We start from the raw sequence: 18,016 nt of genomic DNA, 5'->3' as shown, positions 1-18,016 counted from the left end.
GTTCGAAAATGGCTCCAAGATGCAAACGTTTTCCTTTCATTCCCAATCCCAAATCCATGTAAAAACAACTCAAAAACATGATATCTAAGCATGATACAAGTGTAATTCCTCATTAAACATATCAATCTTGCATCAACAACAATTTCATGGTCTTATCTTTTTACAATTTCATGGTTTACATACACAAGTTCAAAATATATATATTCATGAATGATTTTCTCACAAATCTTGTTTATATGAACCATCTAGGGTTTGTTTCATGGATAAATCATAAAAATGAACTCAAATCAAACAATAGTGTAGAGATTAAGGTTCAATTTCATGCCTCTAGCCCTAGTCACTACACAACTCAAAACCCTAGCTCAAAATTCCTAATTTCTTCATGATTTCTCGACAAAAATGAGTTAGAGGCAAAGTTTGTAAGTAAATTTCCATACCTTAAACAAATCTGTGGTTTGCCCCTTGATTCGCTTCAAATCCTTAGCTTTCTCCTCTTCCTCTCTCTCTAACTCACACTTTGGAACTCTCTTCTAACAAATGAAGAACAAAGGAGGCTAAACATATACAACTTAACTCAAAAATCTTAATTTATTCATTACGAATCATGGTTTTTCAAAATCTCACCAAATGCTCTAAAAATCATGCTAATCATAGTTATGAAGTCAGTTTTTGTTTATCGCGCCTCTACGGCCTTTAATTTCAGTTCAAAGTTTCAATTGCAACAAATATTCCTACTTTTAACAGATATTTTCCAAATTCACATATTTCCCATACTCAAACTTTCAAATTCATATCAAACACATAATCACATACATAATTAAGCATAGTACCGGTTGGGTTATCACAGTCTTTCCCTCTTTAGGAAGTTTGGTTCTCCAAACTTGTTTACCTCAAGTTGAAAACAATTTCGGGTATTGTTGCCTTATTTCTTCTGCCCATTCCTAAGTGACTTCATTCCCATGATGTTCCCTCCATTCCACTTTTATCATTGGGATAGTCTTGTTCCGTAGTTACTTGACTTGTTGATCAAGGATGCGAAGGGGTTTCTCCTCATAAACCATGCCGTCATCTAGCACGATTTGATGATAGTCAATAACATGAGAAGGGTCTCGAAGGTAGCCTCGCAACATTGATACGTGAAACACATTGTGCACTTGCTCCATGCCCGATAGTAAAATAATCCAATAGGCAACCGAACCCAATGTTTCCAAAATCTGAAACGGACCTATGTACTGGGGTGATAATTTTCCTTTTTCCCAAATCTTGTGTGCCCTTTCATTGGAATGACTTTGACAAAAACATGATCCCCAACTTCAAACTCCAAGTCTTTTCTTTTTTGATCCGCATAGCTTTTTTGTCGACTTTGAGCAGTTTTCAATCTCTGTTAGATGATTTGAATCTTTTCCGTAGTAACTTGCACAATTTCAGGCCCAATCCACGGCCTATCCCCAACCTTGGTCCAACAAATTGGAGTTCGACATTTACTCCCATATAAAGCTTCATATAGTGCCATTCCAATACTGGAGTGGAAACTGTTGTTATAAGCAAATTCCACCAAAGGTAAATGAGTTTCCCAATTTTCACAGAAATCCAAAACACACATTCAGAGCATGTCCTCCAACGTCTATATAGTTTTTTCAGATTGTCCATCGGTTTGTGGATGAAATACGGTACTAAACCTGAACTCCGTCCTAGTGCTTTTTGTAAGGTTTGCCAAAACCTTGACACAAACTTCGAATCTCTATTCGACGCAATGGAAACCGAAACACCGTACTATCAAATAATCTCAGCAATGTACACATTAGCAAGTCGATCAGCATTATAAACAGTCTTCACAAGCAAAAAGTGAGCAGACTTAGTCAATCTATCCACAACAACCCATATAGAATCCATACCTTGGGGTGTTCGGGATAAGCCCACAATAAAATCCATAGTTATCTGCTCCTACTTCCATTTTGGAATAGGGAGAGGTTAAAGTAACCCCGCCGGTCTTTGGTGCTCCATTTTCAGTTGTTGACATTGAAGGCACCTTGAAATGAATTCCACAATTTTTCTCTTCATATTAGGCCACCAAAAAGCTTGTTTGAGATCTTGGTACATTTTGGTATTCCTGGGATGCATAGCAAACCTAGACTTGTGAGCTTCTTCCAAGAATCTTCCTTTAATTTTGGGGACATTAAGAACACACGGTCTTCCCTTGAACTTCAATACTTGAGCTTCCAAAGAAAATCCTGGTCTCGGTTTTGCTTCCATTTCATCATATACTTTCTTGAGGAATTCATCCTCCAATTGCCTTTGTTTAATTTCCTCAATAATAGTCGGTTGTGCGGTCATTGCGGCCAACATTCCATCCCGTTCATGTAGCACAATTTCCACCTCCATTCTTTCCAAGTCAAGTAATAGTTCATTCTGCTCCGTAAGAAAACATGCTAAGTTTCCCGTTGACTTTCTACTAAGAGCATCCGCTACCATGTTGGCTTTACCGGGATAATAATGAATTTGCAAGTCATAATCGTTGATGAGTTCTAACCACCGTCTTTGTCACATATTAAGCTCCTTTTGAGTAAAGAAATACTTGAGGCTCTTGTAGTCGGTGTAGACTTCACATGTTGCTCCATAAAGATAATGCTGCTATATCTTCAAAGCTAATTCCAAATCATGCGTAGGGTAATTCTTTTCATGTGGCTTCAATTGTCGAGATGCATACGCAATTACCCTTCCATTCTGCATAAGTACACACCCCAAACCCTTATGAGAAGCATCACTATATATAACAAACTCTTCTGTACTCGATGGTAAGGCGATGACCGGTGCCATTGTGAGCCTTGTCTTTAATTCTTGGAAAACGGATTCCCTCTATTCTGTCCACTCAAATGGAACACCTTTTTGAGTCAATTAGGTAAGCGACACCATAATCTTAGAGAAATCTTTAACAAAGCTTTGGTAGTAACCAGATAAACCCATAAAACTATGTACTTCTGTAACATTGGTAGGAGCAGGCCAATTCACAATGGCTTCTATCTTTTACAGATCGACAAACACACCATCCTTGTTAATTACATGCCCCAAAAACACAACTTCGTTCAACCAAAATTCACATTTCTTCAATTTAGCATATAACTTATTGTCCCTAAGTGTGTGAAGAATTAATCTCAAGTGCCTTTCATGTTGCTCTCTACCTTTCGAATAAATAAGAATGTCATCAATGAATACCACCACAAACTCATCCAAGTACAATTTGAAAACCCGATTCATTAAATCCATAAAAGCTGTCGGTGCAGTCGTAATCCCAAATGGCATGACTAAAAATTTGTAATGGTCGTACCTGGTTCGGAAGGCGGTCTTCTTAACATCCTCTGCTTTGACTTTCAACTGATGGTACCCGGATCTCAAGTCGATTTTTGAAAACACTTATGCCCCTTGTAATTGGTCAAACAAATCATCAATCCGTGGTAAAGGATATTTATTCTTTACCGTTACCTTATTAAGTTCTCGGTAATCAATACACAACCGAAGGGTTCCATCATTCTTCTTCACAAACAAAACGGGTGCGCCCCATAGCGATGTACTCGGTTGGATGAACCTTTGTTAAGCAATTCTTGCAACTGTATTTTCAATTCCTTCATTTCTGCCGGAGACATTCTGTATGGAGCCTTGGAAATAGGTTGAGTACCCAGTACAATATCAATGACAAATTCAATCTCACGATCTACCAAGTCCCCTGGCAATTCTTCAGGAAATACATCCGGAAACTCACTAACAATTTAAATATTTTTAACACCCACCTTAGTTGTCTATGCATGCAAAATACTACACAAATAACCCCTACGACCCTTCTGAAGTAGTTTACAAGCTTTCATAGCCAATATCAAATAGGGTGGAGAGGCCACCACATGCCCAACAAAAGTAAACTCATCTTGACCCGGTGAACGGAAAATGACTTGCTTGGACACATAGTCGATGGTTGGATGATACTTAGTTAACCAATCCATTCTCAAAATTATATCAAAGTGTACCATATTAAGAGGTGTCAAATCAGCACATAATGGAATATCTCTAAGTAAAAGTTCATATGCAGGATACATAGAAGCACATAACACATAGTCCCCGAATGGGAAAGACATGTACAACACATAATTCAAGGGTTCGATAGATCTATTCAAATTAGGAGCAAATGTTTTCGAAACAAAGGAATTGGTGGAACCCGAATCAAGTAGCACATGAGCAGGTTGGCCATTGATAGAAAGCGTACCTGAAACCATAGCGTCTGAATTTTGGACATCACCCGGAACAAGAGCAAAGACTCTCCCTTGCCTAACATTGTCTTTAGAAGTAGTAGGCCTTGCTAGGGTCTTTATTGCAGGAGTGGAACAGCAACCGGCTGAACAAACAGTTGGCCTATTCCCTTTTTGTTGCCCAAACATAGGACAATCTCTCACTATATGCCCCGTCTTTCCACAATTAAAGCAAGCTCCTGGTGCTCGATAACAAACCCCCCAATGCTTTTTTCCACACTCCAGGCAAGTTGGTGCTGAATCATGGGTAGAACCCAAAGTGTTGGAAGTTCCCAAATTTTGCTTCTTACTTTATGAGGACGCTGACCCTTTGTGCACATTGGAGCTTTGCCTTTTGCCTTTCTAATTCGAGTACCGATTGCGGCTGGCATGGTTACCTTCTGCTATGATGGCCTTATCCAATACATCCACATATTTCTGTACCTGCCATATATTAATCTTCTCAAGAATGGAGTCTCGGAGACCTCCCTCAAATTTCCATGCCTTCTTGTAGTCTGTATCGACCATATACGGTGCGAAACGGGCTAGTTCGGTAAATTGCGCCTCATACTCCGCTATGGTTTTGTTCCCTTGCTTCAAGTTATCAAATTCTGAGACCTTCCAGTCTCGGATACTCTATGGGAAGTACTTCTCATAGAAGATCTCCAAAAATTGAGCCCAATTCATCCCTTAATGCTCTTCTCGAATAAGCATCCACAAACGGCGCGCCTCATCCTCTAGTTTAAAAGCAACTAGCAAGACTTTCTGTGCCTCTGTGCATGGAAAAACTTCTAACAATTTCTTGATACCAAGCACCCAAGCCTCCGCCTTTAATGGATCAATTCCCCCTTTGAACGATGGCGGTTTCATCTTCTTAAATTCTTTTTTGAGAGCAATAGTTCAGTCGTCGGCCTGGTGGTCTTGCATTATAGGTGGTGGCACAGGCATTGGTGGCGGTGGTTGTTGTTGCTGTTGTTGTCTAAAGGCCTCCGCCATGTCCATGATCATTGTCTCTATTCTATCAAGTTGTACGGAGGTTGAATCCTCTCCATCCTCTGGCCTTGTTCTCACCATGATCTAGAGGAACAAACATTATAATTTTTCCAAATAATAAACACATAAGTCACATTACAAATGCACATTTTCATGTCATACTTAATTATGGATGCAACTTAAACTCTTTCTAGACTTCTTATTGCTCGCATGGACTCGTGTGTGAGATATTAACTCGTGCTCTGATACCACTCTGTCATGACCCGGACCCGCCCTTAAAAGTTTGGGTGATAACCGGCTGGTAATCACTTAATTACCTTCGGCCTCAAACAAACATATAGAGTAATTATAGTAATGGGGCCAAAAGCGGAAGTATACAACAAAAGAATGAGTCCATTGAGCTATGCCAATATGAGCAGAAATGTAACACATCCATAGCATTTACATGCCTATGCAGAAGAATATAAGTATCAAGGAAATTTGTGCATAACGTTTACAAAACCCAAGACCATAATAGCAAAAACAAAATAAAGTCAAAGTATGATGTGAGTCAAAGATGAAACTCCATCTCGAAGGTGTGACTCGATTGGGTCTAAAAAAGAATAGCTTTTGAAGCTGACTCTAGGGGTGTGCTCCATGCTGCGGATTACCTACATGTACAAACATGAAATTGGGTAAGCGAAGCTCAATGAGTAATAATATAGTAAAGCAGTGTGAATATATAATCATAAGATTCTCATAATATCCATAATCGTATAAACAGAACGGCCTTAGGCCCAATCTCATTTCAAAACGGCCTCGGGCCCAACAGTGTTCAAAACGGCCTCAGGCCTAATAGTGTTCAAAACGGCCTCGAGCCCAACATATAACAAAGCGGCCTCAGGCCCAACATATTACAAAACGGCCTCGGGCCCAATAGTGTTCAAAACGGCCTTGGGCCCAATCACATATCAAAACGGTCTTGGGCCCAATCATATATCAAAACAGTCTCGAGCCTAATCATCTATAAAAATAGCCTCGGGCCCAATCATATATAAAAATGGCCTCAGGCCCAACAATTCAGGCCTAATCATATATCAAAATGGCCTCGGGCCCAACATATAACATAACGGCCTTGGGCCTACATTGCACATATCATATGATATTAAAGAAGTTTCTCATTTCAACAAATCACAATGTTCGTACCAACCTGTAGCTCGGCTTTTCGCGCTCCTTTCGGAAGACGACAAGCCCTATAGTTCGGACTCTACCTGTGGTTCTGAATCTGATCTCACAAGTGCAATGTGAGATAGATAAACACTAAAGAATTCAAATCCGGCAATTCTTTTTGGAAAATCGATGTTTTGAATAAAATGCCAAAAATGGACTGCTTTGCCAGATTTCAGAGTTGCCACCTAAATATTTTTAAAAAATTTAGGAAACCCAAGACTCGTGCCAAAGGCCATTAGTTCGTCATCACCAAAGTTGTCTCGGCTCGAGAATTTAGGTACGAGAGGGGAAGGTCATGAATTGAGCACCTCCCTCGCCCGATCAAAGATCGGCTTCTACTAATCATGATGTGATTTTTAGTTACATTATATGCTCTTATTCCGGTTATTAGGCTAACTTACTATGTGATGCACGCAAGGTATAGACTAATTTGCAAGAATTGGAACATTTGGTTCATGTTTGTTTACAAAATTGTTTCGAATATGTACCACTTGAAAAAGTGATCACATATAAACATTACTCAAATTATTTCAACTCAAACAACTAGCCTTCATCCACAAGCATTCAAACAGTTTATCATTTAAGCACTTAGCCTCATGATGAACATGCTTTGATATGGCAACAACCACATTTATGCAATATGCTAAAGCAATAAAAGCTCACCTAGTACTTCGAGCCAAAACAAATCAAAATTATTAGAAAAATATGCATGTTCCTAATTAAATGCAATATGACTAATGCAACGCATACATTATATATTTTATAGACTCGACTACGAGCATGGCATATGATTCCATTCAAGACATGCAAGAAAGCACATAGTCAAGTAATGAATTTGAACATTTGATATTGGGTTAGGATGATGAACTGAGCCTTTAATGCATGCAAGACAATGGATGCAAGGCATAAAAATGCTAATTTGAAAAATGATGTTCTATTCTAACCATCGTAAGCAAGTAAGTAAAAGGGAGAAAGACGTGGGGTTGGAAGACATACAACTTATTACACATTTGCCTTCATGCAAGAGGGTGCGAATCAAAGTCCGAAAGTCCAAATAAAACTAATTATTACAAAACCGAATAAACAAATAAGCAAATAATTAACTAGCTAACTACTCTATTACAACAAGGATAATAATGAGAAATAAACTAGCTATTTAAGCTAACTAGCTATAACATTTACAAATAAACAATAATAATAATAATAATAATACTAATGATTTACAAGACTAATTATAACAATAATAAATAAATTAATTAATTACAACAATACTCGGAGCATTAATTTACAATAATGATGTAAGCAAGGATGCACAAGGGTTGCATGCACAGTGTCATGACCCGAACCCGCCCCTATGGATTAAGGTCATAACCGGCTAGTAATCAAGAGATTACCTACGACCTCAAACTTGATTAAACATGTATCAATAAAAATAAGGGGCCAAAACGAAAGCAGACTTGAAAATTTTATCCAATGAGCTGTGCTTACATGGTAAAGCAAAACATTTCGTATGCAGTCCGTAATAACTCACACATATAACAGGGTTAACATCTTATACATCCAGGAACTTTCAGACATGCAGTCAGCCAAACAAAAAGCTTATATACATGGGTAATCCATCGTATTCACCAAGATATAAAAAAGGGAAAACAAAAGAACAAAAAAAACAAAATCTCGTGCGTGAGACATTCGGGTTGACTCCACAAAACGTGACTTCCTCTCACTTTTTTCACTGAGGCTGGGTTTGGAGGTCTCTTTGCTCACCTACATGCATATAAATGAGAGTGAGCGAAAGCCCAGTGAATAATATCAAAATGAAGAAGTCACATGAATGAGATTCGTAACAGATATATCAAACGGCCTTAGGCCCATTCATGTTTCTATCTAATACATCAGACAGCCTCAGGCCCAAAAACGGCCTTAGGCCCAATTCATTCTTATCAAACGACCTTGGGCCCAATTCATTCATGTCAAACGGCCTTTGGCCCAATCATTCATGTCAAACGGCCTTTGGCCCAATCATTCATGTTTATGCACATTTCATACTTGAGATCATAAGCATATCATAATCATAATCATATCCCAACGGCTGTATTCAATCACTGGCATAACGAATATTCGATTGAAATTAACAAACCCGTAGAACTCATACAGAAGTAAGCATTTGAAAAATAGCATACTTTAACGGAAAAGTCTACAATGTGCACCTTCTAAAAGGGCATATGATATGCACTTATTATGTGGTCCATATTGTGCCACGTCATAAAAAGTAACCTGCTAAACAGGTCATTTAACAGGTTACATGAAAGAATCATACCTTTTTTTAAACATCATAACAATTACTACAATGAATCATAACAATGTCATAATATACAATGCGGTGTCATAACGAAGACACTATCAATCATAACAATATGACAACGACTCATAACAAATATAGTTATTTTCAACAAATTATCGTAACATTTGAATCGTAACATTTTTTATTATGATTCACCATAACAAATCATAACTTTTAGTAGTACAAATCATAACTTTTACTAATGAATCATAACCATAACACAATGACTGTAACTTTTTTTTCCACAATCATAACGACATTAACAAAATATCATAACTCTTACTAATGAATCATAACATAGCACGTTGATTGTAATTTTGTCCCAAAAATCATAACAACATTAACAAAACATCATAACTTTTAAAATTTCAAACACAATTAATTGTGTAATCAATTGGTATAGCATATTAGAGTGAATGGAAAATCATAATTGATTGCAAAATCGATCGGATTCAAAGACCACAATTGATTATACAATCGATTAGTAGCCAGAGTTTTGAACCATCACAACTGATTGTACAATCCATTAGAACATAAGGGAGATTCAAATATCACAATTGATTGTAAGGATCCTTGATATAATAAACATAATTGATTCAATAATCAATTAGTTTTCATAAGCCACACTAAACCAATTAATTCCCAACTTATTCATAGTTCTCAATCAATTAGTAAAAACCTAATCATTACTATCAATTTAGTCAATATTCGAATAGTAATTGATCGTTTGATCAGTCTCCATTTTTATGTAATTATGTTGTTGTGCTGCCATTACCTCAAACATTATCACTAACAAAAACGCATGAAACTCCAACTACATTTCTCGCTCTACGATGCTCTCTCTCTGTCTCTCTACCTAAAATGTTGCTGCTATGACTATCTTATCGACTCTCACTCTTTCTTTCCTTGTCATTATTAGTGAATTAGACAACAATGTTATTGTTACCAACTTTAATTAATCATGCCCTTTGATCCACTGAAACACAACCATCATCATCGACTTAGACCACTATAATAGCATTGTTGCCGCTACTAGTGCCATGTTGTTGTTATGTACAAATGATGACATCGGCTATAAATCACTTTGACACATTTATAACTCTAGCATATACCAATATTAGTCCTTGCCTATTATTTTGTAGTCGGTCACTACCTTTCTACCGTCAGTCCTTTTTAAAAATAATAAATTGTATTTTCATTCTTAGATATATATATATATATATTGTTTGTCATTGTACCCACCTCAGTCCCTATATTATTTGTCTTTTCTTATTTTTGGTCCAATTTGCTAACTTTCGAGGGTAACTGTAGAATTTAAAAATTAACTTTCCTACTTTGATCACTTAGAAAACTTTGTTTTCACACTTCAAAATAGATAGGTCATGGCAAGCGGTAAATAGAAGTGTTCTACGATGGAGGATTGCATGTTGACGTGGCCTATAGTAGAGGTTTTCACACAAATGAATGTGAACTTGACCCATGCCACATTTTCCGTCACAAAAGTATAACATTTGTTACAATTTGGACCAAAGTGAAAAGAATATAATAGTTTAGACCAATGTGAGAAAGTATTCATAGCTAAGCGGGGTGAAGGTGTAATTTACCATTTTACAAAATGTAAATCATGCCCTAATCTGTGAAGAAATTGTTGATGTAATTAATATCATAATAATTAATATTTATTATAAGAAAATTTGCTAACATAATTTAATATGAAGATTTAATAATTTTAATAAAGGTAAAAGAGAAAATATCATTTTGCCTCTCATACTATCACTGAAAAATTAATTTAACCTCTGTTATTTTAATAATATTAATTTTACACTGAGTTTATTTGATTTTGGATTAATTTTACCCTCGTTGTTAGCTTCTGTTTATGATCCAACGAAAGTTGCTGACATGACAATGAAATTTAAAATTTCATTTTACCCTCCAAACTACCTATAAAATATCAATTAGACCTCCAAACTTCATTTTATTCAGAGAACTAATTGATATTTTGAGTGCCACATGAGCAACTTCTAGTTGATTATGGATCGTAATTGATGGTGAAGTAAAATTGATGCAAAACCGAATAGTTTAGATATAAAGTAGATATTATTAAGAGAACAGTTGTTGGATTGTTTTTTGAGCTATTGTTGGAGGGAAAAATGATATTTTCTCAAAGTGAAATTTCAATAAAAAAATTTAAAAAAAAATTATAGTTTGAGGAAAATAACAAAATAAAAAGATATTCATAAATTTGCACAATTTCCTTTTTAACAAGTACTCTAGGCTCTATAAGGCTAGAAGGAAAAATAAAGATTGATAGGAACATCCTTTTTGGCACTAAGTTTTTTTCGCAATTATGAACATATTAGATGGTTGAAGAAACCTAGATGAATAAACTAACCCAATTTAGTAGTATTTTGTAAATGATTGAAGAAGCATATTAGTTTTTGGGTTTCAATTTGTATGGAATTTGTAGTGTTACTTAAGATTGGTGTGATGAAACTATTTATGATATTTAAATGTATCAAATTACTCTTAGTTGTTACATTTATAATTCATGAAAAATTTCACACATGTTCCAAATGGTAGTGGAGAAACTGTTTAAAAAACTGGAGTAAGAGTCCATGTATTGCTATATGTATAGTACAATGTAATTTTTTTTTTTTTGCATAATAAGTTCATGTCCAACTAAAATTGTGCCATTAATGTATACTATATCATATACACATTTCAAATGCCAGAAGAGTAAGAGGACAAGTCCTTGGCAAAGTAACAAAATAACTAATAAATTTTCTCAATTTTCTATTTAAAAAAACATCCAAAAAAAGAAAAGAAAAGAAAAGCATATTGTTAATGCAGAGGAAGTGATGATTCATGTCATCTCACCACTTGGAAGGCGCGCAATGGTAGTTCTTTGCAAATTTTAAAAATACCAAGAACAATGACAGTATTTGCTACAAAAAGCAGTAATACGAAATTCCTTGTTAGTAAGCAAAACCTAATGTATCCTTCAACGACTTAGAAAAAAAGAACATCAAAGAAATGGAACGAATTATCTCCTTCAAGTACATTCCGTGCCTAAATATCATAAGTATTGGAATCAATGTATCCACTGCGTAGTTGATTGGTATCCATAAGTTTCAACAACCTATACATACATCATTGGCATTGCAACAAAAAAATATTTAGTTGGACATATCTATCCAAAATGACGAAGCATCATCCTAAATAATATTGTTCACATAAACCATCCAAATGTTGTCCATCACATAAGCCATTCATGAAGTCTGCCGTTGTTTACAATTTTCATTTTCTAATAAAGGGGAGAAAAAGTAACACTGTTCGCAAAATAATGGGCTGAAAAAAGTAACACTGTTTGCAAAGTTTGGTCAACCATCATTGTCTGTGTCCATTTGTTGGCTGTCATCATGGTTGGACCCATCAGAGTCCTACTCACTATTATTAGAACTAGTTGAATTCTTAGAATCTTCACCACAAAAGGCTTTCCACATCTGTTTTAGTTCTAACTTGACATTCCTCATGTCTTTCTTGTGCTACAAGTCCATCCAGGTCAATATGGACATCCATCGTATCTACACTTGTACATACCCTATTAGCAATTAAAATCAAACAAATAAACAAAAAAACACAGCTGCCAATGCCCTGCTATAAATTAAAATCAAACAAATAAATTAGCACACCCACCAGTGCTTTGCTATCAATTCAAAACAAATAAATTCAAAAAAACTAATTAAAATCAAATGAACAAATAAGCAGTCAATTGAATTCAACAAGGTTAGCTCTGGCTTCTAGTATTGCAGCAGCAGTCAATAGAATCTACAATCACAAGTAAATATAAAGTCATACATTTTGCTTGCATGACTAGAGCTGTACGTTCAATATTTTTCTTCCATCCTTTTCAGTATTACGTATTTCAACAATGCAAATGTCCCGCTCCTCGTCACTTTCTCTAGATTAGTAGAATGTTATTTTGAACAAGTGCTCTAGTCGGCTTCTCATTCTTCTACAGCACATTCTAATGTTCAGGTTGGCTACAATAAGCGAAGACTGACAATAGGTTTGCGACTAATAGGCCAACCATGGGGTGAAGCTACAATTTTGTGCTTGGCTGCTATAGTAGAGGTATATAAATACTATTTCACCCCAAAATAGGCCCCTATCTGTAATATTGCAAGTATATTACTAATTTAAAATGGTCATTGGCATTTTCAGGAACTCTATGCTGAGACTAAGAAAAAGCCTGTCATTTTATGACATTTTAAAGGGGAACTGAGAAACCTGGGTTCAATTCGTGCTTCTCATGGTTTATTTGCTTTGGAATCTTTGGATAACTTGAAAAGTATGAGCCTTATCACATTGTTTTCACCTTCAATTTCGATTATTTTTGTCAAAGATGGAATTAGTTCTTATCTTGAAACTAGAATTTCAAACAAATGCATTATGCATAAGATTGGGTCAATTCAATTATATAAGCCCCTGCTTAAGGAAGATTCATTTTGGTTCGGTAAAGTATACATTTAAGCTCTAAATATTCAAAATATTTTAAGTTTGCATTTGGATTTATGAATATGAAATGAATGCATTTGATTTTAATCGTATAACGATTGTGCCTTAAAGTTTCACATTTATATATATAAAAGAGGGATGGAAGAATTTAGGTTATTTATTATGAATGGATTTCAAATATATGGTTAAAAAAGCTTTATTTTATGCAGAAGATTTCGTTGTTCAAAAATGATATTCAAGAATCATATATAACTTATCTGCTTCAATCCTTTCCCTTGGATTTTAAATCCAACTGTAATAACTATTTGCATATTTAAAGTTGAAATTGTTCATTTGAAATCTGAACAAATGCTAAAGTGAAAATGATTGAATTATAGGGTTACTATAATATGCAAGTATTGAATACATTGGTGGCATCGTCAAGAAATTAGAGTATAATTTAATATTGTCAATTTTATTACAACATTGCTCTGTAAAACAATTATAACAAATAAGTTAGTTCAGGGCCCTTTCTTAAAAAAAAAAAAAACAGTTTGTTCAGGGCATTTAGAAACAATTCATGGCTTTTTCTTTAAGCTTTTAAAAAATTATTATCAAATTTAACCCAAAAAAAAAATAAATTAAAAAACAGGTTCCAAAAAAAGAAAAGAAAAAAAACAAGGTCAAGCAACCCATCACAATTTCAAATGACAGGTTGGTGTGCTTTTCAGCCATGCTACATTGAAAGAGGGCCAAAATTAGATGACACTTTTAACCATGCTCGAGGTGCAATTGGGAACTGAAAAATGTAAAGCTAGACTCTCGCCTATTTGTTGGAAAGTCGATAATATCTAAGCATAAACAAAAAACATCCCTCTCTTTTAAATCAAAATAATTTATTATTATTATTTATAAAAATAAACAGTCCATTTAAGCCACAGCAAACTATGGTGTGCAAAATTGTGAAGATGTGACTCACAAAGGCAGGGCCAAATGTTAATTTAAGTTACACACAAGAAACTTAAAAGTCATAATTCTATAAATCTTCATCTCCAAAGAATGCCTTCTACTAGCCACCTCATTTTTTTAAAATTTTTTATTTTTATTTTTATCAAACTTGTTGAATCTTTTAAATCCAGAATGACATACATTATATCAAGTTCTATGAGCAAGTGTTTTAGGAATGTTGTTCCATTGTCATGTTGGGGTTATTCAGTTCAATATAGCAATACCTCTAAAGCTAATGAATTGGAAGTTCTTTATCCCTGCAAATCAGGAATTGGGGATGTCTTTCTTCAGTTCTTCTCATCCACAACATCGCTAGGGGCATCGTGGTCGGGAGGAATCTTCCCTGGATAATTAGTTGTTGGGGGATCTGATTCTGACATGCTGCAGGATAGATGAGAATCACAAATAAGAAAACTGACAATTAAGAGGAATTCATAGGCAACGGAATGAAAAAGTTTACCTTTTGTCCACAATGACCATAGAGCGAAGCTCACAATTTGCAAAACTACAAAAACATGTTGCAAATGTCATTCGGTGAAGCAACTATAGAAGTGTGTGTGAATAAATGTGTATGGAAAGAAAAGTAAACATAGTTTTATATTTCCACCAAAAGGACAATTATAGCTATGGACATTTTGTTTTTATTTCTCTTTTTGGCTGCATTTCAAGCTAAAAAATTAATAATATCCATGTTATTTATACAATAAAAGAAAAATGAAAAATATTAACCATCTCAGGGGTAATTTTTGAATGAACTTAAAGGTTCAAATGATAATCACCCACCCTTATAAAAAAAAGATTTTGACCACCCACACGAAAAGAAGACAATCTTGCAAACTACAGGTTCGTTTCCGAAGATTACCAAAATCACAGCTAAAAGAAGCTTCGTGGGCACTTACTACTTGGAAATTTCTTTTTTAATCAAAGGGTGACAATCATTGCCAACTGCACATGGAACAAGAATCCACTATGCGTGACAATTGCTATTTCCTTTTCTTTTGGGTCCACAACCTGCTAAATTTGTAGTGTGAAGAATAAGAATCAAGTTCTTTTATTTTGTATCAGAAAAGGAATGCTCAAGTTCTAACGGTTACTTCAAATTAAGCATCCCCATAATGCAAATTTTATCTTGTAAACGATGAGTTGAAAATGGAGCTATGAATATAGATGTTCTTGTGAAAGATGAGTTGAAAGGGCATGTTAACGCTAGATCATTGAATGCAACAGAAACAAGACAAGAGTCAAGCTAAGGTACAACTTCGGATGAGAGCAAAGGGACAGCTGTTCTTCAGGTGGTTAAAGAGAACTACGACAGTAGATTGAGCAGCTTGTGCATAGGCACCAAGATGACATAGTCATGTGAAGCCAATAGACTATATAGTGAAACACTTTCTGCCATCCACAACCACTTTCTGATACTTAGTAATTTAGCATTGAAACATAAAAATATAATGTATATATATGGTGTATTTATATAAATAACAAAATAATTTTGTCATAATATATCAATAACAAAATATCACAATAACATCAAAATATCCATTCGTTTCTCACTTTCCACAATTCCCAAAAAATTGCTAAAGGTAATACATCCAATCCACTTTAATTTTCTTTCTCATAGGAAAATCAAGCCACCACAAGAGTAATTGTTAGAAACATAAGCAGATTTCAATTAACAAATAAAACATTACAGTCTCATATCAGTTACATGAGTACAAAATTCAATTATCCACGCATTAGATTTCACACACTCAAGCCAAATTTCAAGTCTGTATACATATATATATATATGGAATCAAAACAACTATCAAAGCAAACAAAGATAAAAAACCTAAACCTATTCAAATCATATTTTCCTAATTTTATAAAGCAACCCAGTGAGTTCAGGCGAAAGGGGCAGTTTTGAAGAAGGGGATTTCCATCTAGGGTTTCATAGAATGGAGATGGAGAAAGGGAGAGAAACAAGTTGCAGAGAGAGAGAGAGAGAGAGAGAGAGGGGTACCTTGAGGCGAAGTTGAGGGCAGGTTGTGTTCGCGGGATAGTCTTCGATGGCGAAGAATAGCTTCGGAGTCGTGTCTGAAGAACAGAAGCGTTTTGGGCAAATAGTGAAGAGGGTTTGTGGAACATAAAACAATCTGTAAAGAAAATTGTAACGGTTGGAGTGGTATTCAATATTTCCAATTAAATTATTTAATGGTTGAGATTAATTTGTAAATATTTAATGGTTTAAAATCAATGTGCACATAATGTGCACTATTTAATAAGTTGCACATCTTAACAGCTCCCTACTTTAACACATTCTTACTAAGATATTACTTACATTGTTCTGCCGATGGATTTGTTCTTGCGCTTGACCCTACACATTTCATAACATATTGGGTTACAAGCGATTCTATTCGTTTTTAATTTATTTATTTCTCGTAGGCCTCTTTCTTATCCTTTTAGGTCATTTACAATGCCCAACGCATGCCTAAGAGTGCTTAGAAATGAAAAAGAACGAAAAACAAAACTCAAAACGACTTTTCAAAATTTCTGAAACAGGGCTTTCCGCTCGAGCAGACCCCTTTGGTTTGCAAAAGTATTGGTTATCTCAATTTTGCCCTCGAGCGTGACTTTAGTCGCTCGAGCCGAGGGTCAAAACATGTGAGTGGGCGCTCAAGCATGATTATTCTCGCTCGAGCAGACATCAATGTCTGCAAAACTTCTGGGAGCTAGTATATTACGCTCGAGTGGCACTTTCCTCGCTCGAGCGGACCTGACGAGTTCTAGAATTTCCAGAACTGCGTTTGAAGCTCAAACATGATCCCAAAGGCTCAAAACTCACATTTTAGGTACAAAAACATGGAAAACATTATATGACATAGAAATACTTCTAATTTTGAAACTAATTGTCCAAAATCATGGTTCATTTCCAAAATCATTCCAAATTCTCTTTATCAATTTCAAAACTCATGCATTCAAACTTCATACAAACTTCATATCTTCATGAACTATGCATGCATGTTAAATTTTGACTCCAATTCTATTTCAAATGGTTCAATGATATTTATAATCATGTAGTTCATGAAAATTATACATGCATGTGTCATTTGATGTCTATTCTTCATGTTCCAACAATCATCTTCTAAATACAAACATGAATCCTCAGAATTGAGTTTCATATCGTGATAGTTTTTACATGCATGTTTATATTGACTTCAAATTCGTCATATACAACTTAAACCTTGCTCTTGTTTACCAATTCTCTTTGAATTCATATAATTACAAACTCAAATTCATGAATTAAGGGTTAGTTACCCGCTTAGAAGCTCCAACCCTTCCAAATTTAGCTAATTTCTTGAGTCTAGATTCCAAATTCCCAAGCTTTGAGCCAAAATTCACAATTTGAGCCCTCTTCTCTCTCTAGAACCGTCTCTCTCTCTCTCTCTCTCTCTCTAGAGTGTATCTCAACCAAGTTGGAAGAAAATGAGCTCAAGGAGTAAACTCAAGTGTATATAGGCCTATTTATAGGCTTGCCTAATTAAACTTGATTAAGGTTAATTAATTGTGCCTAATTCAATCAGTTTAATCTAATTATTTTGATCCGAATCAATTTTTAATCAAATTTCACCGTAGCCTTTAAAAATCATAGAGTAAAATAGTCATTCCTTAAGTCTTTTTAATGAAACAATCAATCATTTATAATAGTGAAAAA

General features: G+C 35.1%; 3 protein-coding genes across 6 annotated transcripts; all 3 read right to left on the bottom strand.

Moving 5' to 3' along the window:
* Positions 1–1,971: 1,971 nt before the first annotated feature.
* Positions 1,972–2,472, bottom strand: LOC145796265 (uncharacterized). Its single transcript, XM_082881333.1, has one exon. It carries the CDS (start codon positions 2,470–2,472, stop codon positions 1,972–1,974), a length of 501 nt encoding a protein of 166 aa, XP_082737459.1.
* Positions 2,473–2,631: 159 nt separating this feature from the next.
* LOC145796264 (uncharacterized) lies at positions 2,632–5,348 on the bottom strand. The gene is made up of 5 exons (XM_082881331.1): positions 5,217–5,348; positions 4,673–4,910; positions 3,824–4,531; positions 3,570–3,730; positions 2,632–2,724 (listed from the first exon to the last, which is right to left on the bottom strand). The coding sequence occupies exons 1-5, from the start codon at positions 5,346–5,348 to the stop codon at positions 2,632–2,634; spliced, it is 1,332 nt and encodes a 443-aa protein (XP_082737457.1).
* A 6,554-nt stretch (positions 5,349–11,902) lies between these two features.
* On the bottom strand, positions 11,903–16,524 carry LOC114289784 (phosphoglycerate mutase-like protein 2). Of its 4 annotated transcripts, none has more exons than XR_003638734.2 (5): positions 16,325–16,524; positions 15,222–15,336; positions 14,783–14,827; positions 14,547–14,703; positions 11,903–12,418 (listed from the first exon to the last, which is right to left on the bottom strand). XR_003638734.2 is itself a non-coding variant. In XM_028233597.2 (3 exons), exons 1-3 carry the CDS (start codon positions 16,447–16,449, stop codon positions 14,610–14,612), a joined length of 264 nt encoding a protein of 87 aa, XP_028089398.2. In that variant the 5' UTR covers positions 16,450–16,498; the 3' UTR covers positions 14,396–14,609. The 4 variants fall into 4 exon arrangements, 1 of the variants encoding a protein (XP_028089398.2); XR_003638733.2 differs by having other exon boundaries at positions 15,222–15,333; positions 16,325–16,501; XR_003638732.2 differs by lacking the exon at positions 15,222–15,336 and having other exon boundaries at positions 16,325–16,491.
* Between the last annotated feature and the right edge of the window lie 1,492 nt (positions 16,525–18,016).

This window comes from Camellia sinensis, chromosome 7, assembly GCF_055761805.1.
Source record: "Camellia sinensis isolate YWXY chromosome 7, ASM5576180v1, whole genome shotgun sequence".
NCBI classification, from domain to species: Eukaryota; Viridiplantae; Streptophyta; class Magnoliopsida; order Ericales; family Theaceae; genus Camellia; species Camellia sinensis.
Note: the sequence above shows the minus strand (reverse complement) of the source record. Positions and strands in the feature narration are given on the sequence as shown.